At 40.0% G+C, this 24,397-nt stretch overlaps 1 protein-coding gene across 2 annotated transcripts in view; it reads right to left on the bottom strand.

Annotated features, from left to right (window-relative positions):
* PITPNM3 (PITPNM family member 3) overlaps positions 1 to 24,397 on the bottom strand; it is a 121,452-nt gene that overhangs the window by 24,147 nt on the left and 72,908 nt on the right. For both annotated transcript variants that reach the window (XM_040578958.1, XM_040578968.1), the window contains exons 4-9: positions 21,605 to 21,681; positions 19,274 to 19,509; positions 14,467 to 14,656; positions 11,810 to 11,929; positions 4,925 to 5,106; positions 2,139 to 2,308 (exon numbers count right to left, since the gene is read on the bottom strand). In XM_040578958.1, the coding sequence (XP_040434892.1) occupies positions 2,139 to 2,308; positions 4,925 to 5,106; positions 11,810 to 11,929; positions 14,467 to 14,656; positions 19,274 to 19,509; positions 21,605 to 21,681 (975 nt within the window). The remainder of the gene's footprint in view (positions 1 to 2,138; positions 2,309 to 4,924; positions 5,107 to 11,809; positions 11,930 to 14,466; positions 14,657 to 19,273; positions 19,510 to 21,604; positions 21,682 to 24,397) is intronic.

The following is a 24,397-nucleotide window of genomic DNA, read 5'->3' as shown; positions in this document are numbered from 1 at the left end:
GCATTTAAGCACAGCAGAGATTAATTCTTTGCAAGGAAAGTATAATTCTCTTGCAGAGCTCAAGTATTGTGAAATACATTCTGTGAGGTACAGCACTGCCCTGCATTATAACTAAAATCATATTCTGGCAAGCCTAAAACTTTGACATATGTGTTTCGGGGTCTAGTGCTTATAAAGTAAAGCAGTAAACTGGGTATTCTCTTACTAAACTAGAGCTTCCTTCCCTAATGGGTAGTATATTGGTTTACTCTTTCTTTCTTGTCCTGCTTACTGTCAGAGTCAAACATAACGGAAGTGCCTAATGTAATTAAATCAGTTGCCTAATTTCACCTTCTAATACTTCTTGTACAGGAACTTTTCCTATATATGTCTGCCTTCTGTACATGCACAAGAGGCAGATGAGAGACAAAGAAAGCCAAAATACAGTAAGTTATTTTGTTTTTAAAATTGCCACCTAAGACAAATCCCAGTAGCCTCATTTTTACCTTCTTCATGCTTTGCCTGCATTTCAGTGAGGGAAAGGTATGATCAGCTTGCAGAGCTTCCCCTGACCCAGTGAACCGACTTCACAATATAAGGTTTCATGAAGGCAGCTCTCACCTATGTGAATCCAACATTACTTCTAAAGGGCATGTTTATATGGCCAACAATGACATTTAAATGTAATTGTCACACTTTTGAACACACAAGTGCTTTCACATGCAGCACAGCATCCAAGGGAAGGCTTTCAGACTGTAGAGAATTACACACAAACCGTATCACTTCAGAGCAATTCCTCTTGTAAAAAGCCACAATTCCATTACATTTTCACAATTTTCAATACATGTGTACATCCCCTTGAAGTGAAATGTGATTTAATCTGTGCTCATCAAGACTGACTGATTGGAGGGGCTTTACCACACAGTCAACTGCTGACAGCCACCGCTGACTATAGAAAAGATGTGTCAATGTCTGCCACTGCACTGCCAGTATTTTCTACTTACTGTGCAGTAACTGGCATCTGCTAATCAGCATTTGTCCTCAAAGACTCTAAAAACATGCCTAATGAAACAGATGCATGCTCTATTTCATATGTGATTCCAGATTAAATGTGTCCATTCTAATTAAACCACGACGTCTTGCAAAAATATCAATTCTAGCTCAAAGAATTGAATCCGTGTGCACAAATTAACACCAACAGATTTTTCTACAAAAAAAATCCCTCAACTCCCTGCCCCAAACCCCACAGCAAAACCCCCACCCATCTTCAGAGGGAAGTGTTGCTAATCTTGTGCAGAAACCCCGAAGACAGAAAAAATCCTATCAGATTTCTAATGGTCTGAAAGACATGGGTTTGGTAATTTTTGTAATTATGGCAGGTAAAATAACTTTCAGTTTATATTACATTCCAGTTTATTCCCACAATCAACTGTGACTTTGAAAGCTCAGTCAAATGAAATTACCCAAAAGTCTATAAATTGAGAAGAAAAAAACCGGGAGTCCTGAATTGCTGTCTCTTCTCACTATTGCAAATGATTTTTCTCCTGCACCTCATAAATGACCACACCGTTTCCTGTGAAGATACTGTGCCATCCAAACCTTACACAATGCAGAGAGTCAAAACACAAAATAAATTTTGAAAAGTAAGGTAAGCTCTTACTACTTTAACTGAAAAACTGGAAAAAAACAGATGCATTTAGAAATAAAACAAAAAAATCCTGTACGTGTCTGATCACCAGGCTCTATTACCAGAGAGGATAAAATGGCTTACAACCAAACACACCTGGGGGCCACCTTTACCCACGAAGCCAGATGTGAACAAGATGCAATGCCAAACCAAGCGCAGATGTTATTTTTGGTATCTTTTTCAAGGACTGATCCTTGGTGATCCGTGTAAGCTTCATGTTGTATGACATGGAATATATGATTAACAGCAGACTGAAAGACACACTATTGTAAATGTGTGAGCAGTGATACCCCCAGAACAACCCTCATCAGCCTCACTACCTACCTACACTAGCCCTCCCCTCTTTTAGAGGAAGAAACTTACCTCACTCCCGGTCTTTCAGTAGGCTCCTTTATTTACCTCCTTTTATAAGATTTTCTTTGTTTAAAGAGGTCATTAAACAGCCTGTATTCAACCCCCAGAGAAAGCTTACCATCCAGGCCAGGCAGAACAGTACTCCTCATGGCCAGCACCAAACCAAGTGGCGATCCAAAGAGGAAGAAATCAGACACCTCGAATTCAAATCGGCCCAGGTTTACTTCTGAGAGACTGGAATTCACAGGAGGAAAGTCTGCACCTTCTTTCAACACACTTGAGTGGATGCTGAGCAAAGAAAATGCATTGATACAACAATAATGAAGAGGGCATTCAGAGAAAAAATCCATTCCCCAAACAAGCTGCTTAGAAAGCTCTAGCATCTGTATCTAGATCCATGCAATAGGGCTTGAACTGGAGACAGATACTGCAAATATAGCAGCCACTTATGATTTCCAGTGTGGCTATTCAGTATTTTTACTGCCTTCAACATGCAAGGGTTTTCTAAGATTATTCTACAGAATACTTACTGCTAAGTTACATAAGGACTCTGCAGACTGAAGTTTACCTCCTCTCCCTTTTTGCAGTACAGATGTATGTAAGTTTATTCTGAAACTTCTGCTACAAATTCTAACCTACTCAAGTTGTACAAGGACAAGGGTATTGAAAGGTTATAGTCAGAAAGTATGTTCCATGGGTACATAAAAAGCATTGTCCTAATCTATTTCCTGAGCTATGAACTAGAATTTCCTTATTTTCCAATTATTTATTACAGATTAAAATTACTGCTGCTTACAGACAACTTTAGGTGATTTAAATACTTTCACTTTGCATGCCATACATGCGTGAGGTAAATACAGGTCACCTGTCCCTTACTGACAAGAGAAAAGACTCGCCCTCCTTTAGTTCTCCTGGAGATGCAATAACTACATTGAAAAACAGAAAAGTAGCATATACACTTGCTGTCCAGTCAAGCGACAGAGCAGAACACACCTTCACAGCGTGCAGAGCCTGACAGAGATGCTGACCATGCTGACTTCAACCAGAGCGGTAACTGAAGCCCCCATGAGTTATCTGCACACTACACTCTGCATCAGTGGTCAAGCATGGATCAGAACCCAGAAATCCTGAAGACTGGTCCCAAATCAGGCCAAGAGACCAGGCCTCTCTTTCAATCGGTGAACCTACTGACATTCTCGATTTATAACCTGATGTTCTTAACTGAAACTCTGGGGACCAGGCTTAGGGCCCCTTTAGGGAAGAAACGACGAAAGCCAAGCATTAAATCCATCATTGGCACAGCAGTTCAGCGATACCTCTCCATGGACAAAAAGCACAAGCAGACACACTGAAACACAACCACAGCATGTAGGACGAAGACACTTCTGTGTGAAAGAGCGATCTTTGTAACCTCATTACTCACACTGACACACCAGCTCTAAAATGCAGTAAAAGGAGCTCACGAGGAAAAAAGTCTTAGCGATCTTATGCAAGTCTCAGACAGGAATCTAAAAGCTTGGAATCTCTCTCTATGTACAGGGTGGGTCAGAGGATGACATGGTTTGGTCTGATTTGTTTTTCCCCACCCCACCCCCTTACCTTACCAAGGAATTTTTTCTGCTATCTTCAGCCTGTGTTTGTCCAACTACTCCTCAATAACTTAGCAACATTAACTTAGCAACAGTGTAAAGTCTGACAAGTCCAAAATGTGAATGAAAGGTAACACTTTTCTAGCTGCTTGATTAAGCAGAGCTGAATGTAAAGCTTTCAGTTTAAAGTCAGATACACCAGAAATGAAAAAATGCTTGGAAAAACCATCATTATCTTTATCTTTTTAATTATCCCCCAAGTCTGAAGTGCTTTATACAAGCCAACACTGTGCTTTAAACATAGCACAGTATTCCTTCCATACACGGACCTAAAAGTGACTGACAAAAATAAGTCTTAATGCTTTCAGTCACAGACAAGCAAAAAACCCAACCATTCTGCCTCAGAGGAAACATATCGATATCCAGAAAACCCAATGGTTTGAAAATAAAAGCAGAACAGTCAACAAAACCAAAGCAAAATACATTCAGTCAAAGCAAGAAAACACAATTACCTTGAACTGCTACTAACAAAACTGCCAGACTTGAAGTACAGTAGTAAGTCTGCAGTATACTCAACTGTAGCAGAACTGAAACTTCAACACACAATTAGACTTCTCCCTCTGCACCACTCCCAATAAAATAAAGGAAATAAGATGATGGACAGAAGAAAAAAAGCACAAAGAATTCTGGTAAGTAAAAAACAAAATCCCTTAGAACAGGCAGAAACAATGAGACAAAGGGAATCTTTATGTTCCCATCAAATCTGTGTTTTAAAGGCTTCTTAGGATCCAGGAAAGTCAATTAATTTAACGCTCCTCCCCCAGCCTCCTCATCATTTAAGACAAATGTTTATGCAGGGATTTTTTGTTTGTTTTAAAGATGATCTGAATAGCTCACAGACTAATGGGAGCACCTAAAGCAATTATTTCACTCTTTAAAGAATAACAGAACGGCTGTTAAGTGAAGTCAGAAGAAATGAAATTTTAAAATGAAAAATGTAACAGAAATTTAGAATTATAAAGCATTCATCTATCTTGATTTGTGGGGGCTGCACTGAAGAAATAAAACGACCTGCATTCAGTTTTGCATATTCAAAACTCTCACAACTGAATAAAGATTAAATAAAAAGCCTCCACGTGAGCACATTCATACTAGACCCATTGTACCTAGTTTTCTTTGAGGGGTATACAGGGACTTCAAGCAAACCTCTGGAAACACACCACAAACAATAGAAATTATTCTGTTGCTCTGATGCTGACAGGCTCCATTCAATAGCAAGTTCACTTCTTTTACTCAGTCATCAAACACTAGTTACCTAGACAGGAAAGCATGATGTTGGGTTATAGTATCACAGTCATAGGTGGATGAGTCACTCTGCTTCCGAGGCAGTGGCTGCCTTGGCTTCTCATCCTCCATGATTCCCGAGATGTCAATATTGCTTTTGCTCAGGCGTTTGCTGCCACCCAGACTGGAGTCCTCTGCTAAGAGGGGATTATCCTTCATAGAATGAACAGAGCAAAAGGAAGATTTAGACAGTGACCAAAATATGGCAGAGCTTATATGAAACGGTTGCATTGATACATTCGACCTCGCTTTATCCAAGAAAAGGATAGACCTTCTCTCTGCAGTAGAAGATAAGGAAACAGATGAATTCCCTGTAAGATGTATAGCCTAAAAGCTGGAAAGAGAATCAGAAATATTTGGTGTTTTGTGGGGTGGGTTTTTTGTTTTTGTTTTTCGTTTGGTTGTTTTGGATTGGTTTTTTTGGTTGTTTTTTTTTGGGGGGGGGGGGGCAGGGCAGGCAGGGAAGAGTAACACAAAAGCTTTATCCCTCAGGATTTCATCACTCTTAGAGAACTACACATATCATAAGGTAATCAGAAGGGGTCTTACCTGCGTGCACAAAATGCTCATTACAACATTAATGGTCTTGCTCATCATGTTCCATGGATGTGGGACCTGATTTTTTAAGAATGTGAACTTCTGCGGGATGCAAGAGGAGACCAGTGGTACCATACCTTTAAGGTACCCCTTAAAATAGGAAATAGATTGTTTTATTGTTCATTTCCTCCAGCACTTCTGCAGCTTGCACGAACATCCTTCCTGACATTTCCCTATTATCCCCAGACTTTTATTGCTGCATCCATTTCAGTAGCCAATGCAAATACTGTTTTTCAAAACAAATGCCATCGCACTGAATCCCCCCATTCACACGTGAGATCTGGGTATATGAGGCATGCAAGATCTGGTTCTTTCTAACAACTAACAACTATGTAATCCAATCCTGTGTAAATCTCCTTCTATTCAAATCAACAATATAAGGCAGTGTGTGTGACAGTGCCTGATGTCTATTTTTACAAAACTTTGAAGATACAAACATCAACAAGACACACTGGGATAACAGATACAGTTAAAAGCCCTTCCAACTGCATAATTACTGGTTTTCGTCCATATTCTACTAGCTCTTACAATGCAGTACTAGAATTCATGGGATGATATGATACAACTACCATTAACATCTTAATAACTTACAGAAGATTAGTTTAGGACCAGCATGTTCACAGCCTATTATTCCTGTGATAGTACAATGAAGAAAACAACATGCGTGTAGGAATCTCTTTCTGCATTTCACAGTAACATAGTAAAATGCACATCGTGGCAATTTTCATATGAAAGTCATGTAAAATTTAGGACCTTGTTTGGCATATACTAATGTATCTACAATGTTAAAACTGAGTCTCACTTCTGTAGCTGTTACTGCCAATGAGTGCAGAGAGCTATTTCACATGGCCAGGCAGGAGGTGGGAGCTCCTGCTGTGTGCTGACAGCTGACTGCCCCCAGCGTTTTGTGTGTTAAAGTCATGTAAAATCAAAATAAACTCTCCATCTAAAATATGTGTTTCTGTTAAGTTCAAGCCAGAACCAACTACAGGCCCTACTTGTCTTTTTTCATATCATCAGTAACTTTTATTTCAGCTTACACGAACCATGTAGCTTGATTTGCCCCACAGTTTCCAACCTTTCACTGAAGCTCTGTTACAACATCAGTCCTTTTTAGCAACTCTATCTATGCTCCAGAACACCAGGGACCTTTCAAAGCCAAAATTCCTACAACCAAAGCATTCCTGACAAGAGTAACTTTTTACAAGTGAATTCCCAAGAACATAAATGAACATTTCTCTACCTGCTCGTGTCTCATGATTATCTTAACTGGTTCAGCAGTCAAAAGGCATTTATTTACCTCTTAGCCTTCATGATGAGTTCCGATTTCTAGCTTGTTCTCAAGCAACGGTGCCATGAAAATGCAATATATTTATGATTTTAAATTGTAACTTGAATGCTACAAATAATCTGCAACCCTTGCCTAAAATTCCAATTTGGTGCTTTTAATATGAATAAATTTGTTAAGCGTGCATAAAAATATTCATGGTGGCAGGCAAAATGAAGGTGAATTCACATACACAGAGTGGAAAGGGATTTTTTAGAGTCTGAACCAAAGCCCACGAAATGCACAGACAAATCCATTTATTTCAATGGGCTGTAGGTCAAGGTCTTAAACATCATACCATTAGTAACTCCTGAAAACCTTATCAGTGCTGTTAAGGCTCAGGGTTTCAACAAAACCCTGCTGACATTTTAAGGTGCTCTCCGTTAAAATCATATGGCAGATGCATCAGCATCTCAGCTCCCATTACCTTTTAAAGAAGAATTCCTGTCAATAGAGAAAAACAGCAACCCTTGAAGGTGCCAAAACAAGAAAGCAGATGCAAGGAATTAGAACATTTTTGTTTATAACTCTTGATTTCCTGGTGGTCTCAGGAAGAAGGCTGGCTGTTCGAAAGGCACAGCATTAACATTAATGTAACACCAAACGCTTTTCTTCTAGTCACACACATTTCTTCACAGTATATAAAAATCAGCTTGTGACACCACAGAACTAGTAAGACGACTTTTTAGTAACGGAAGCTAGCATCTCCATCCCTGAAAGATGGCAACAATTCACCTTTCTCTTCTAAACTTCAATAACAGGTTTTCTTTGCAGAGGGTATGTTCTTCTCTTGTGTCATAAGACAATCTCAGACAGGTCAAGTTTTAGAGGAGTTTGACAGTCTCGGAAAAATACTGTGTGGGAAAAGCATGAAGCTCCCTCTTTCGCACTTCTATCATTAAAGCTAACCTAGCATACCTAGCATTTCAGTTGTGCATGTTGATTTACTGGGCACGACGTTTCCGTCAAAGAACAGGAGAATGCTAGCTGTTGAGATTTTTTGAGGTTTTTGGGATTTCTTTGTCAAACTCTAGAATAATAACCATCACCTAAAGCAAGTCAGCGGGACACGGCATATTATTATTGTAGTGCAGAAGAAATCTTTATTTTCTTTGGTCAAAATCAACACATTTTAAACTTGATTTTCTATGGGTAAAACTCAGGTCTTCCAAAGTAGTTTTAGAAAGGACTGGGTCCCTGTGAGATGACCCTAGGGAAGGTCACTGGGAAATTGTGTGAAATTAGCTAGACACTGTACAAGAGAGCAGGATTCAAAGCTGTTCTTTTCCTTGTTGCATACAACTCTCTCCCCATGCTTACCTACATTTTCTCCAGCACTGCTCTCTGCACCTGTCTTCTTGGACATGGCATTCTGCTGCTGCATTACACTGTTGAAGTGTCATTGTAACATTCTTCACAATTTGTAACAGAAAACGCCTCAAGTGAAAATAGACTTTATCATGCTCAGTACATTTAAGAAACTTGCAAAGAGTGTAAAATCCAACTAGACAAAACAGAGGATGTGAGGAAGAGTGCAAGGCTTACAGATGAAGACTGAGGCATGGTAAGTCAAGAGACTTGGCCAAAGTAATGCAGACTATTGAAAACATGCTAATTGAATATATTTCTCTGAAGCTACAGAAAGAATGAGTTCATAGGACACACATTTTCCATAAACTCAGTCAGTACTGGACCACATTAGCAGCTCTGTGCACGTGGGGTAAGATTTCATGTCAAGAAGAACCTAATCTGTTCTTTAGAATTATGTGGATGAGTTACAGGAAAACAAAACCATGACAGAAGCAGTATATGATCTACAAGATGAAGGTTCCTACACTGTACCACCTATAGCCTTCAACAGCCAAGAGGCTCCTGCCTTCTGTGACAAGTGAATAAATTAGTTTTATTCCCAAGAACAGGGAACTATAGTTAGTGCCAGTTCTGGAGTTGGCATTTATCCCATGAACAATCTGTTCATGTGATAGTCACTTGGGGACTGAACTGGGACCAAATTAATTTTACACGTTACCGAACAGCCATTCAATAGGGAAAGCCTGACAACCATTTCAGAGACAGAAGGTTATTTGGTAAGAATAACTATCACTGAGAAACTAACTTTTCTAAACTGTCACCATGTCTGGGCATCATGGTGAAGAGAAAGTGTTCAAATGTATAGTAGTCCGATACATTTAAAAAAAAAAAAAAAAAAAGTATTGTATTCAAACCTATTCAAAAAACCTGGCCAGATTTTAATCTCACTGGTTTGCGCGCTTAGGTTCACCTTCATGACACAGTTTTTCTCGTATAATGCAAAAGAAACTGAGCTAATCAGCATTTATAGTAGCCAGATCAGGGAGTGAGATATATTTCCAAAAAATACACTATACCACTTAAGAAGCTATCAGGCAACACGTCAGAAGAATGTTGAGGTGATCAATATAAAGTGTACTCACTGTATTTTCAACAGTTAAAAAGCTTGTTTTCTATTGCTATAAGCTCTTTCAGTTCCCCCACATGCCACAATTAGAATCTCATCTGCAGTAAAATGGGATCAATGTTGAGATTTCAATTAGTCACCCACAGGTAGCTTTTATTTATTCTTGATTCACGTGAAGTGAATCATCAACTTTCTTCATTTGTTGTAACAAAGAGTCATCTATTCCTAAACTATGAATATTTTAGCTGTTGCAACAAGAAAGAACCTTCTTCCTTTTCTAAGAGACAGTGTTCCCAACCAAGTACAATGATTGCTAATATAAGGCTTTGGGTTTCCACTTCCGAAGATGGCCCAAGTTCACTTCATCCTCCTGAACTTTAATAACCCAAGGAGTGATATGATGATAACGACAACAACACTTGCTTATTTGTTAGGTATTTTGACATTTACCAATGTGACTGTTTTTTACAGAGCAAGTGTTACTAGCCTGTTCTGAGCACAGTAGTTTGCCCTACTTCAGATTCTTTTATTGAACACATAGGTAAATTTTCAAATACTCCCCTGTACACATGCAACAGTTATCGTGATCTCGGTAATCACATTTCTGCCTATACTGTAGAAACCACTATCTGTTATGGATAATCCTGTCTTGTATTTACTGGAAACTAAAATACAGAAAACACTACAACACAGAAACCAATAAATACTCACCTGGGATATAGAAGAATGTACCAGCCTAACTCCTTATTTACATTGTCTCACTAAATGAACTGGTCCTCTCTCTCCAAAAGCAAGTTTCTAGTGCCTAAAACTGTGAACTATTCAGAGAATATAATGGTCACTGCATCACCAATCTAGCTTATTATTATAGACCACTTTGAAATAAACAGAGTACGGAGGGAACTATACAAACCTGATTTACTATACTGTTGGGATTTACAACCAGAACATAAAATGCAGCAGCTGAGAGTACCTCACTCTCACCCTTATTTCCAAGTAGTTTCGCTTCACAAATGGCCCTGATATTTGTGAAATGGTAAAGGAAAAAACTCTCTTATATTTCTGTGTCTCAAACTCTTCCAATGAGATCAATTTCTACTGGAGACACCAAGAAAGGAGGAAAAAAAAACCAACCAGTAAAAAAAGAAGCCTTCCGAACATGTTTCACATGAGCAAGCTGAGAACAATGGACAGAAAGACAAGATAAGAAAGGGAAAGAATACTTAGTTCTTCTGAATACACAGTAGTAGAAATGAAGACTGAAGACGGGAGGAGAAAAGGGAAAAGATGGAGAAAGGAATGGGAAGAGCAGCTCTGTGGTATCAGGAAAGAGAGGAATACAGGAAAGTTGAAAGTCTAAGAGCAGGGAAGTCAAAAGCACCTATGCTCCCTAAAGCCTGATCCCCTCTCTCAGATTCACCAGCAGCCCTTGCACAATCAACCCCACTTTAGAATTAGGATCCAGGAGGACCATTTCTCCATGTACTTTGCTTGCAATGCACTGTCCTCAGTGTTGGTACTATCAAAGGCTGGCTTCTGAGAATCCAGAGCCTTTTATTGGGGAGTAATTCTCCTTCCTGAAAATATTTAGGAATGCCTCTCTGCTCAAGAGTACTCCTATCACACATAGCTCTCAATGAACCAGGCAGGTTGGTATCACAACCCATTTTTGAGGAGACAGGTAACTAAAGAGTCAAGATATGAAACAATTTGGCCAGGGTCACAAAACCATCAAAGAACGGAGCATGGGCACCTCACTTAGTGCCAACTCTAATACATCACACCCCTTCTCCATATTCATTCATTCTGAAGCACATAAGAAAGAAAATTTAAGTTCAACTAATCTTAAGTGTTGAACACAATAATGAAGCTTACATGCTACCATGACTTTAAAAAACATTGTGCTTTCACTATCATAAGATCTTCCCTGCATCACAATTAGAATCAGTCCTCCCTTCTCTCCAAATGTAACACTCATACAGCCACTGTTACACTCAGCAGTCCATTCACAGATCCTCAGATGACTTGCATTCCTAATCAGGAAGGAGGCATTCTTTCACCAGTCACTAAACTTATTCATGAACACATCTTAATGCTACACTACCCCCAGGCAGGGGCATAGGGAATTCCAGACTCTATGTGAATGAGTTAAAAGATTATGGAAAGAAAGATAAAAGATTTTGGCAAAACCAGGAGCCTACCAGCAATTGCTGAGAGAGCACATGTTTGCACTACAGTTAGGGATACAATAAAGGGCACTTGGTAAACCCAGTTTAGAAGATTTACAGATAAAGCCTTCACTCGTGATTTCTGTATAACATAAAACAGAAGCTGCAGACTTAATTTTCAGATGGCAATTTCTTGATATATGACCAAAATCCCGTGCTATCATGGCAATTTATCAAATCCTTAATTTTTCTCTGCTTTATATGGAGCTGATTTCCGCCAGGGAATGACTCTATAGGGTTTCAGCTGTGGGGAGTTTTTGTCTTCACCTGGATGCTGCTGATGCTTCCTCTCCTGCTACTGTTCCGACTCTCATCAGCTGTATTAGAATTATAGCAGACGGCATCAAAGCCCAAAATTCCTCCAATGCAGTCACCGATGAGACACACCTGAGGAGATAAAAATATTTTTGGGGGAGATGTAGCAAGTGTTTTAAAAGAAACAAAAAGCATCACAGCACTGCAGAGGAGTCGCAGTCTTACTTTATACCCTTGTTCCTGGTTTTTTACACCTCGGTTCCTACTCCAGCTGAAAATGTCTGGCCACTTTCTCCCAATTCCTTTTATCTCCAGATGTATGCTCTGTGCCAAGAACATCTGTCCCAGGGACTATTCTGACCAGCTGGGAGCTCTGCCAAATGGGCTAGAACTCTTCCAGCTGCCTGCAGCCAGATTCCAGCTTGAAAAGCCCAGATCATCAGACAACCAGTCTCAAAAAAAGATTTCAAGCTACTTAACATTTCCTTCAGAGTCATAGGGAGAAGGGGACCTCAACAGATTAAAAACAGTACTCCTCTATCAAGACAAGGGAACGGGAGTTCTAAATGAGGTATTAAGAAAGATTCACTCTTGCTTCACTTTCAATATAAACATACAAGCTACATTCAAAGTATGGACCTGGGAATCCAAATACATAGAGAAAACTGGGAATTCAGTAGTCAGAGTAATTTCATGGCATGCTAGAATCTACCTCAGAAGCCAATTCCACTGGACACCTCTCCATCCCATAGGAGATGATTCCTTCTCCCTGACCCCCTGCCTGTGCCTGAGGATTGGTAAGAGCTGTATTACCTTTCTCCTTGCTAACACCCGCTACAGTTGCACAGGTTCCAGCAACCCTCTCCAATTCTCAAACTGAAGCAAACATCTAGTCTGTTGTTCCCGACTCCAATAAGTTTAACAGAAGACATTACCTCACCTTACAAACTTTAACTTGTTTCTAGCCTTTACGCAGCTTGACTACCACATTAGACTACAAGTTTTGGGTAAGAGGATGTGCCGGTTTCTTCAAGAGAAGCGTGTTAGGAAAAGTAAATGCTTCAAGATGCAGGTAGAGAAAAACCTCAAACTCCTCTTAGTGCATCTCCACATACCATGTTCTCTTAATTGAGTACATTTCTGGAGATAAAAGCATTTTTAAAAATGAAATAAAATACTGAAATACATTAAGGTAAAATCTATCCTAACATAATTCTGGTTCTAAAGTTGTATACAATTTAACAGCATGCTGATTTACTCTCTGATTTTCAGATTCCTACACCATGCAATGAAGTCCACGAAGAACAGAAAATTTTATGATACAGGTGACCTTAATAAAATTAACAGCACATTCGGGGGTGTGTGCTTGGTGGGATTAACAGTATCTGTTTCGATTTCAATTTACCATTCCATTTCTAATCCATCCTCATTATTATTGGCATTAATGTAATGGAATTAAATTGCGGCAGATACTGTATAAAACCAAAAAGCCAATCTCTGACCTAAGAACTTGCAATATACATGGACAGAGGAGACCAATGTATGAAAGCAAAGATACACACAGGGTGGGGGTCAGGTTATATGGTATGTATTTTAGAAGTACAGGACTAATTCAGCGGTAGAGTTAAGATTTCTATCTGAGGACCAAAGCAAAGCACTGCAGAGAGCACAGAGAAGTCACTTCCATTTTAACAATGCTGGTAATTGTTAATGGTGAAAATTCTGTGGAGTATACAGAGGTCATGCAGACTTTTCCATGAAAAATACTAACATATGTGGTTTGTAAAACCAAGGAGATTTCTTCGTAGTTTTATCAGAGAAAAAAACCCCGTAACACTCAATTTCTATTGAGATAATTGTTTTCACAGTTACTTCTGTAACTGGTATAATTCTTTACATAATCTCACCTTTCATAATGTTCTGTCACTGCAGCTGGGCTGTTTTTATGCTTCAAGCAGGAATAATTTACTATGGATATTAAAACTGGCTTCAAACCAAATTTGAGTCTAAAAATACTGATACGTCACAGCATGATGTTATTACCGCCACAGAAAAGAATTTGTGTAATGACACACACACTTTCCTTCAAAGATTACACTGTACCTTATATTAAATGTCTCCTCCCCCACCCTTTTTCGGAAGTCTGGAAGTCACTGTACTTTAAGGAAGTCAACTGTTCTATTACTACTGTGATGGAGGTAAAAAAGAAATAGCTCTAGTTAAATGTTGGGATTCCTTATGCTCTTACTCAGAGATGTTCCAATTTTTCTATCAGCTATAGCAGGTGTGTAAGGAACTCAGTAACAGATTATCATTTGCCTTGGGCTGGCATGCTCGTTCACCACTTCGCATACCACACTTACCTCACAGCTAAGGCTCTTCTACATTACCAGACTTTGTAGCAATACTTAGTAAGAGCAAAGAAGGTATAGTATCTTCTAGCAACTTAGGAAGTGTAAGGTTAGATACTGCATAGGATTCCAGAAGTGTCTTTCTCATGCTGGGCACTGAGAAGGCATTTTGCATAGGTAACCCCACGTTAACATTCATTCATCATATTGGCAGTATTGTCCTACACTCATAACTCAAACCCCTCAACACAATGGATTAAAAAGAAACTGCCTTGCTCCAAAGGAATTTTACTTTGATGTACGACAAAATAGTCCTACCTGTCCATTAAAACCAGCCCCATCTGTAGATTTGAGAAATTCATTGTAAACTTGATTGGCTCTACTGATCACCATGGCAACTGCATCCTGGTACTGAGGGGATGAAACAGCCAGCAAGGGCAAGGCAGCCAGTGGGATGTGGTCTTCACTGCTGCTGAGACAGCTCTCATCATAGCTGTAGGGATTTAGGCTAAAGAAGGACATGCTATCATCAGGAAAAACGCAAGAGGCAGCAGCACATAGCATTAGAGAATGAACAGTTACTTATTAACAGATACGGGGCCATTGCAGGTCACAATGACAGAATACAGAAATAATCATTTTCTCACAGAGTTCAAGCTTAAAAAGAAACCTCAAGGAGTTACGGCTTTATGTGAATGAGATCACGCTACAAGGCATTTCTGTAGTTAAACATATATGGTGCAGTTTTTCCACATACAAGCAGACATAATTTAGAACAGCAGAGATTACTCCATTTTACTTTTTTTTTTCCATATGGTAACTTACTACATCAAAGAATGGAATCCAATCATCACAATGGAATATTGTTTCCTAGAACACAAGTGTGACAGATATATAGTTCAAAAGCACAGAAAAACATTTTCCCAGTGTCTCACCCTTTCAAAAAGATGGAACAAAGCTGCAGGCATTATGAAATCATACGTCAATGTTTGCACAGTAAAATTTTGCAAAACAAGAGGTCACTTGGCTGAAAATTTAAGTTAGATTTGATAGGATGTCAGCTTTATTTTACCTTGAATGTGCAAGTTTCTCAGTATGTTTGCCAATTGTGTCTTGAATTACTTGTTATTAATGAGTGGGGAAAACAATTCACAGAGCACCAAGATGCAAGGTACGTTACTGTGTGCCAGATTTTCTTACAGTAAGTTGACTGCCCTTTAGAGATTGAAGGAAAGTCAGAAGAATTTTGGTTAAGCTCATCTGAAGTTCATCCAGAGCTGCAGGCAGGCAACTTCAACATCGTATTTTGTATTTACTTTCTTTAGGAACTTGGTGGCCTATCACAGTATTAGAAAGCTGGCTGCCTGAAATGGAATTAGTCTGTGTCTTTGCTAATACCTGCATCCCTGAGACTATAACAGGGTCATGGAAGATGAACAGAAGACTTGCAACACTCAAGTATGAAAGCTGGTCCATGTTCATGTCCTTACCCTCACTGGACATTTCCACACTTGCCTCCTGCGGAAGCACTCCAATGATTTGGTATTTTTCATCCAAAACAGTATACGTTTCTATGTCCTGGAGCTCAGCTGGTCTGCCAAGCTGTGTCAATTTACCGATTTAACAAAGCTTCATTTTGCCAGCTGATTAGAAGATCCAAATGCACAGCAAACATAGTTACGAATACTAACTCTCAAAAATTAAAAAAGAACTTGAAAACCTACATAAGAAGGCCTCATCTACTATAACAATTGGCATATAACACCTCAGAAAGGGAAAGGAACAAACATAGGAGAAAAAACAATTATGAAGTAAATGTATGAAATGGAAAAAAATACCTGCATATATTTTCATAATAAAAGTAAAATGCAAAAAATATTCATAAGAGAACTACACAAAACAGAGTCAATGGAAAAATAAATAGCTGGTAATTTTTTTTTGCAGCCAAAGGAATATAGATAAAACTGAAATTGAGCAATTATTGTCTAGACAATTAATCACAGTTAATTGGCTATGAAATGAGGGTTTGGGATTTTTAATTCCAATTTATTTTATTGTAAATGTTGCAGCTGCAGAGACCTCCATTGTTATCCTGCATTGTTATTGTAGGCACAACACAAAGGGAAGAAAGATCCAGACTGAAAGAGTGTATGGAAGAGATGGAAGTTGTTTATCATAGGGGACATGCTAAGTATTAGTGCTGAAGCTGAGACAAACAGGTAAAATATCATCACTGGAGCTGAGAGGAGCACAAGTCTTGTTATCTTGATGCACGGGCAGGACACTGCAGGAGGTCCTTCCCAAGCACCACCTTGGAAAGGTCACGGTGGGTAAGACTACACCTGGCTCCCAGGGGAGAAGTGACTGACAGCACAGTGGCCCCTGCCAGTGGGGATGGACTGAGGTTACACCATGGAGATGGAGGGTGAGAGGTTATCCAGCCTAGGGGAGAGCAGGGAGGAAAGGAGGAACAAGGGAATAAAATCTTATTCTGAATGCAGAAAGCATCTGGCCAGATGCAGATCAAGACAAAACACTGGTCCCTCCTCAAAACTTCCTCAGGTCAACAGTACCCGACCACAGCAGAAGTGAAAGGAGAAAGCAGAGGGGCAAATCACCCATATAGTAACATTAGTTGGATAACTGTCGCACAAAAGTTCTTTGACTTTTATGGTTTGCCTATCTCACTCTATCCTGACAGTCCTAGGGACTTGCTACTGCTGTTTCTGAATTCCAGAATATGCATTTACTTCCTCCACTTTCCAGATTAAAGAGAAGTAAGGAATAGAAAATAGTCAAATCATAATGACTGGACTCCTCCATATACTTTCTAATTAAATTATAAAAGTATTTTAAAAAAAATTGATTAGGAAAACGCAACACCAAGAGCTGCAGGACCCACCACTGTGCAAGGAGCGTGCAAGGGGCTGAGCACTCCAAAACTCATTCAATAAAATACTTCCATTCATTTGATTACTCATATGCTTACTTTCCTACTTAAGTGTTTCTTTACTAAATTTAACTTCTGTTTTGCCCCTTTTTCCCTTCTTTCTTAATTTTTCTTCTACCCACCCCCCACCCCCCCTAAATTTGCAATTACTGTTCTTCAGTTTGGCTAATACTATAATTTAGGAGCTCTAGTCTGAGGCGCGAATCAACGTATGCTCATCAAATCATATGCTACAAAAAGCATAACAGTTGATCGACTCAGGGATATTTTTCTCCCTGAAAAGGGAAGAAATGGCATCCAAGTCATCTAGCTGGAATAAGAATGTGCCTTAGTTTTAACCCTTACCTGTTCTTAGCAGCAAAGACAGAGATAAGCGTCACAGGAGATCAGTCATGCATTATAAATGTACACACGTTGCACAAACAGTGTGTCTTTCTGATTTATAGAAAAGATACAGGAAACTGAAAGTGATGGGAGTAGATGGTAGCAAACCAGATTAAACAATCTGAACCAATTTACCAGGTGGAGTGATTTTACTTTGAAAGATCCCTTTCCTTTAACCCACCATTCATCAAGCAGGGAGGAAAACCACATAGGTGCATTCAGATGAAAAGTCCCAGTGGAATCCCTCTGAACCCAGGTGTGCAGAGCACAGACACAGCGTAATTCACAAGGTAAACTGAGGGTTGTACTACCTTGGCACGCACCTTGCCTGCACATTCAGAAAATGGAGGATACATTCAAACCAAATGAGATCTTGTGCTGCTGCTTAGTCAGTCATCTGGCTCACCCTCGATGAAATATTACAATAATTAAAAACACACTTCCTCTCCTACAGCTTGCGAAATGGAATGTTTACAAGTTTAGGTTCCATAACTGCATCCTGGAGTTCTGGCTATGAAATTTGCTGGCATGAAGCTGCAGAAATGTGAGAGCAGGGAATCATCTCTCCTTTTGTCAGTCCTACATGGGTACATACATACATACATGCAAGAACGTACCAGGGCAATACTAATCTTATGTGAGTGCTTGGAATGATTCTGCAGGACATTCAAACATCCAGCTTGCCTGTTTTCAGTACTCTAGCTATTCAGTATTTCAGTATTCTAGAATACAGTGTGCTGCAACAAGGAGGAATAAAAACACCAGAGAAAGAAAGTGCGAGCTCTCTTCATTTGGGCTGCCAGCACACACTTTTCCACAGTAGCAGCTCTTCTTCCAGATAGTTGGGACCTGCAGGCCCTGTGTTATAGGATACCAAAGAGACACTACTGAGACCTGTGTTAATCAATGGCCCAATTGGGCAAGGATGCTCTCCCAAACACTCTTTGACACTTCACCTCCCCTTCTACTATCAGTCTTCTTGCTTTACAGGGCAGCAATTTGGACATACACACATTTTTTCCTGGTTGTACTCCCCCTTGATGTGAACTGTCAGGCACACCTTCCATCATTCTGGTCTGCACCCTGCTACCTTTTCTTCCTATATGCCTGTAGCTACTTTAAGTCCAGCTAGTATTTCAGAACTTTAATGTATTCCCCATCTCTCCTCTCTAACTGTCATCTGGACAACAGGCATCATCATTCCCACACTTTATGGTCCAAAACACAGTTGCAGACCTCCTTAACCCTTCTGCAGGGTTTTTGGCTCTACATGAGGTTCAAATGAAGCCTTGGGCTATAAAAGTCACCATCACTTAGGGGAAGCCTCAGACAAAACCAAGATAATGTTCTCTGATCAGAAAAGAACTCAAGCAAATCTGATCGATTCTCTCCTCCCCATCACTACAGAGTTCACTAGTTATTGCTGGTTTACACTTGGTGGAAAACCTGAAGCAGGCCCAAGAGTGTGTGTTTCTTTCTCCTTTCTCTATCATGCCATATTTATGTCATGGAAAATACCACTAAAGAAAGAAGTGTTACCTGAAAAGGTTCTCTCATTTAATGAGTGAATTGCAAGACTGAAAAAGTGAGTGAGGAAGAGCAGCTACTGAAGCTGATACATCCAATGAAAGATTTCATTTGTTATTTCTAAACTCATTTCACTAGAGCCATAGGGACAAATAACAACTTCAAAGAGATTTCAAGATTTTAATCCTTTCCCTTACTGAATATTCTGTATCTGCTCAGCTATCTGCTACAATACTGCTTGGAAATACTTACTAAAATACTTACTTGGAAACAAGAGAGAAAGCTGCTGAACAGATTGCTGGGCAGGGAACAAGTCTGATTAAGATGTGGCCCAAAGCAGCAGGGAAATGGGCTTGGGTCACTTTCTCAAACACAGAACTGAAGGTGTTGATGTCTGCCAGCTTGCTGCTGTGGTCCCCACCTCCAGTGTCTAAGATGCTCCCCCCATGGAGGATCAAAATTAGCACATGAGTTTTGCAATTCTGGTGTTGAACTCCTTCCTGTGAGAAAAACAGAATAAGAACGGAGGACGCATTTTTATGGACAGTGTTGGTACACTTGGTGTCAGTGTTCACAAGCAGTTAGCAGTGATTTTTTTCTCCCACCCCCACTGTGATCTTTTTGTGATATTTGCCTTCGCAGTGCATGTGTGTGCCCTGTGTTCCATTTAATTTAAGTATGTCTGAACTAGGCAGGGCACACTATGCTCTGCCAGAAAACCCTTGCAGCGCAGATGCAGATCAGCAAAGGTTATAAACAGCTTTGTGTAGATCAAAAGCTATTTTAAATCTATTGAGACTGGAGAAGAATTCCAGTATCCACAGACAGCCTAAGTGAATGTCTGTCTAGGTATCGTGGATGAGGATCCTGCATTTACTGGAAAGGTTCTAACTCAAATCATCACAGGTTCTAAAAAGACTGATTTCTCTGCCAATGAAAACATCCAGGAGAAGATGATACAGTTATCTCAGCCTTTTGAGATTGGCAACTTCTTATTAATATGAAAAATGGAGCTCGCTTACCCAGACATTTACTGAAAGAGTGAAAAAAAAAATGTATCACTGCTGATATCCATATTTATGGTATGTGTAGAATAAACAAGACATTACCTACTTGAGACTGGAAAAACATTCTGAATGCCTGACAACTCCGCTTTTTTTTTTTTCTTATTTATCCCTTGAGAGTTATGTACACTCAAAGAACAACTCAGTAATACATTAAAAGATCAGGACTTTTTTTTATAAATCTTGACTGCCACTTACTTCTTTGCTTTGGATCATGTGATTCCTGGAGACTTCCTAGTTCCTGACCAAATATGAACATGCAACAAAAAGAACAGTAACATTTCCTGTATTTGTCTGAGGATTGTTAATTACTAGATTAAGTGATTCAATGAGACTCAGGCAATGTTCTGGACACTTCATTCTTGAAGTTCTAGAACAAAAGTCACAGTCTACAACAGTAAATATAAAATGAGAAGAATTGCTCTGAATAACATTAATCAGAACAGCTGAAAAGTAAACACACACACACACTCTCTTCAGGCTGTAGTTTAGTGAGGAATAGGGGCGGACCTGTTGTTGACATGCACAAAAAAATTGGTAACTTTAGCACCTGCCTAATGGTAATAGAGAAATGGTTGAAAATTAGAGCATTATAAGCTGTTCCACAGAGCTACTCTCTGTTCAGCCCATGATTTTTAGTATCCAGTGGAAGTACTCATTGTGAAGGGATTTTGCTGATCTGCCTTCTATCTGCTTAAGTACTGGATCTCATGAAATTTTTGAGGTTCCACTTTGCTGTAATTTTCTATTTCCCTTTCCATATGGTCCCATTCCAGTTATTCAAAAGAAAAATTTAATTCTCTTTAAAAGCTAAGAGTAGGTCCTTCCACAGGCAATGCCAGCTTGTAAGTAAGTGGCACTGCCAATAGGTTGGTGGAACTGTGAAAGCTTCAAAACAGAGGGAAAAATTCAAGCAGGTCAGTATTGCTAAAGTCACTATTACAAAAAGTCTCTCAGCTGGTTTTAACTGGTATCCTTCACAGGAGGACTCAAAATTAATTAGCCTCTCAGCAGTAGCTCAGCCACGACTGAGACAAGGGGCTTTAACGGCTAACCAAAATGACATCTGAAGTCAAAGACTGTCATTGTTTTCAGTGGGCTGCAGGATCTGAATTCTTCAAAAATGGACATTTCCATTGCCTGTCCTATGTGTGGACATAGGACCTTCATCAGATAGCTGGAATGAACATAATTTGTTTAGATTCTTTGCTGCTTCTAAAAGAAAGCAGTTCTGTTACTATCAGTCTCATGACTGCTGCTGAATCTGCTTCACAAAACCTGTGTTTCCACTGAAGTACTAAGTAGACCGAACAACTTCTCTTCAGAGAACTGGGTCATATTTCCACCTAAGTTAATTCTGCAACATCTAAAATGCTTGTGATGATTTTCAGTGATTGCATGTGCATCTACTGAACAAAGGAAAGACACACGAAACCATCAACGGGTTTATAATTCCATAATACAATATGAGACTGTTTTCACAACGTACTCCTTGGAAACCAGTACAGCTTGTTTTGGGAAACAATCTCACCTCACTGTCCTCGTGTATTTCGATACTGCCTTGTTCTGGGAACCTTTGTTTTCTTGAAGAGGCTCTATATAATTCACCTGAAAGGAAGAGAGACATAATTAATCATACAAATATTTGGCTGCCTCATCTTTTACGTACATCTGTGGAGGTAAGGCACATTTCTACTTTCAAGACAGAAACATCTCTTCACAGGAATTCCTGTGGACAAACAGAACAATAGACAAGGTTTCTAATAAGCCCTGCATATTAGAGGCTCTTCTATTCTTAACAGCAACATTAAAAACCAGATTCAGGTCCTTATACAGAGGTGTGTAGTACCAATGCAGCTGCTGTTGGTCATCTGTGCCTTTCCAGAGCAGCAGAAGAAGAGGTCATCTGAGGTTCTGCATCATATTTGCTCGTCCCATACATCTTAGATACTCTGGTATGTCTTAAATGGCACTAAACACCTACATATAGGCAAGTGAATTAAGCCTTCAAACTTCTCTAAAGACCTTCAAGATCCAGCTCTTCCACAAACCTCTGTGACTACCTGCAAAACTCCCAGAAGTAATTGCAATGGCCCATTACCAGGATGCAAAATAGGAGTAACAGACCATAGAGCAAGAGACAGTTTCCCTCAAAAAACCTTGTAACCTGAAAAATAGGAAGTGACATTGCAGAGAAACACAGTGCTTTGCTAATACCTTTCTATGACAGGATCATGTATGCAACACCCTCTGTTACAGACACAACGAAAGTCTCTTCATCGACTTTGGAGCATGACCAAACAGACCCCAAGACCCACTTGCGACTACTTCTCAGGCAGACTGGCTAGACAGCAACCTGCTCTAAGTGGTGGAACATTCAGGATATCAGCTTTAAGACCATGAGACTGTCCACTGTCTGGCCTTGGGAAGCAAAACTTAGGAAGCACTTCTTTATAAAGAGAGTGGTCAAACACTGGAACGTGCTTCCTAGAGAGGTGGTCAATGCCCCATGCCTGTCAGTGTTTGGGCATTTGGACAATAACCTTCATAATGTGCTTTAAGTTTTGGTCAGCCCTGAAGTGGCCAGGCAGTTGGACTACATGATCATTGTAGGTTCCTTCCAACTGAAAATAGTCTATTTTATTCTATTCTATAAAACTTGTACAGTAGGCTAAGAAAAGGCTTGTCCTCTGAACAAATCTTCTCTGTTCGTGAGGACAAAGAAGAGGATGATATAGCACTATCCACTTTTTTTCCCCCCCTGGCACTGTGTTTCTTCAGTCACTGAAGAGAATTGATACAGGATCTTTCTGGTCTCTTCATAATGCAGGGTTTTTTCTACAGCTGCATGTGTTAAGTTACCTAGGAAACAGCTGTAGGATGAAATTTGATTAGCACTGCTGTCAGCTTCATCGTCGCATTTATACACTGGGCCAGTCTCTTCCTTACAAATTAAAGGAATGTTCCATACTCCTGGTCTCTTACAGCACTTATGAGACACCTACGTCAGGGATGATGAGCAAAGCTTTGCAAAAAATGTGCTGAAGCCCACTTACTCACACTTCAGCTTACAGGGTTCTGCAATCAGATCTGGAACACTGATTTCTCAGGTAAAGAAAGAGGAGGGAAGAACAAAAGCATCAAAGTTCTGATTCTGCCTCAAAGAAGTAAGCTACTGGTCATTGCGCTTTGCTTCCAAATACAAGGACAAGAAAGTGACTGCTGGTAGTCATCATGGATTTACAAAGGAAAAATCATGCCTAACTAACCTGATAGCCTTCTGTGATGAGATGACTGGCCTGGTGGATGAATGGAAAGCACTGGATGTTGTTTCTCTCGATTTCAGCAAAGCTTTCAACACTCTCTCATAAGATCCTCACAGAGAATCTGAGAAAGTGTGGGCTACATAAGGGGACAGTAAGGTGGACTGAAAACTGGCTAAACCACCAGGTTTGAAGGGTTGTGATCAGCAGCACAAAGTCCAGCTGGAAGCCAGTGAATACTGGTGTACCCCAAGGGGTCATTACTGGGTCCAGTCCTGTTTAGCATCTTTATTAATGACCTAGATGGCGGAACAGACTGTACTCTCAGCAAGCCTGCAGACAATACAAGACTGGGGGGAGTAGCTGCAACACCAGATGGTTCTGCTACCATTCAGAAGGATTGCAACAGGCTGGAGAAATGGGTCAAAAGGAACTGCATTAAATTCAACCAACTGAAGTGCAAAGTCCTGCATCTGGTGAGGAATAACTCCACTTAACAGTACAGGCTGCGGACCAACCATCTGAAAAGCAGCTTTTGCAGAAAAGGACCCAGAGATCCTGGTGGATAACATGTTGACCTTGACCCAGCAATGTGCCCCTGCAGCAGAACGCCAACCACATCCTGGACTGCATTTGGAAGAGTGTCTGTTGGTTAAGGGAGGTGATCATTCTCTTCTGCTCAGCACTGTTGAGACAGCATCTGCACTGCTGTGTCCAGTTCTGGGCCCCTCAGTGTAAGTCAGACATGGACTCGCTGGCACAAGACCAGCAAAGGGACACAAAGATGGTTAAGGGACAGGAGCATCTGACATGAGAAGAGGCTGAGAAATGGGACTGTTTGGCCTCGAGAACTGAATGCTTGGGGTATGTGGGGGAAATTTTATCAATGTGTATACCTGACACGAGGAAGTAAAGAAGATGGAGCCAGAGTCCTCTTCATGATAGTAAGTGAAAGGACAAGAGGCAACAGGTGCAAATTGAAATACAGGAAATTCCACTTAAATATAGGAACGAACTTTTTTACTGAGGGGGCACTGGAACGGGTTGCCCAGGTGACTTAC

The sequence above is a fragment of the Falco naumanni genome, chromosome 1 (genome assembly GCF_017639655.2).
Source record: "Falco naumanni isolate bFalNau1 chromosome 1, bFalNau1.pat, whole genome shotgun sequence".
In the NCBI taxonomy this organism is placed as follows: domain Eukaryota; kingdom Metazoa; phylum Chordata; class Aves; order Falconiformes; family Falconidae; genus Falco; species Falco naumanni.
The sequence above is the reverse complement of the archived record's forward strand: the minus strand, read 5'-3'. Positions and strand labels throughout refer to the sequence as shown.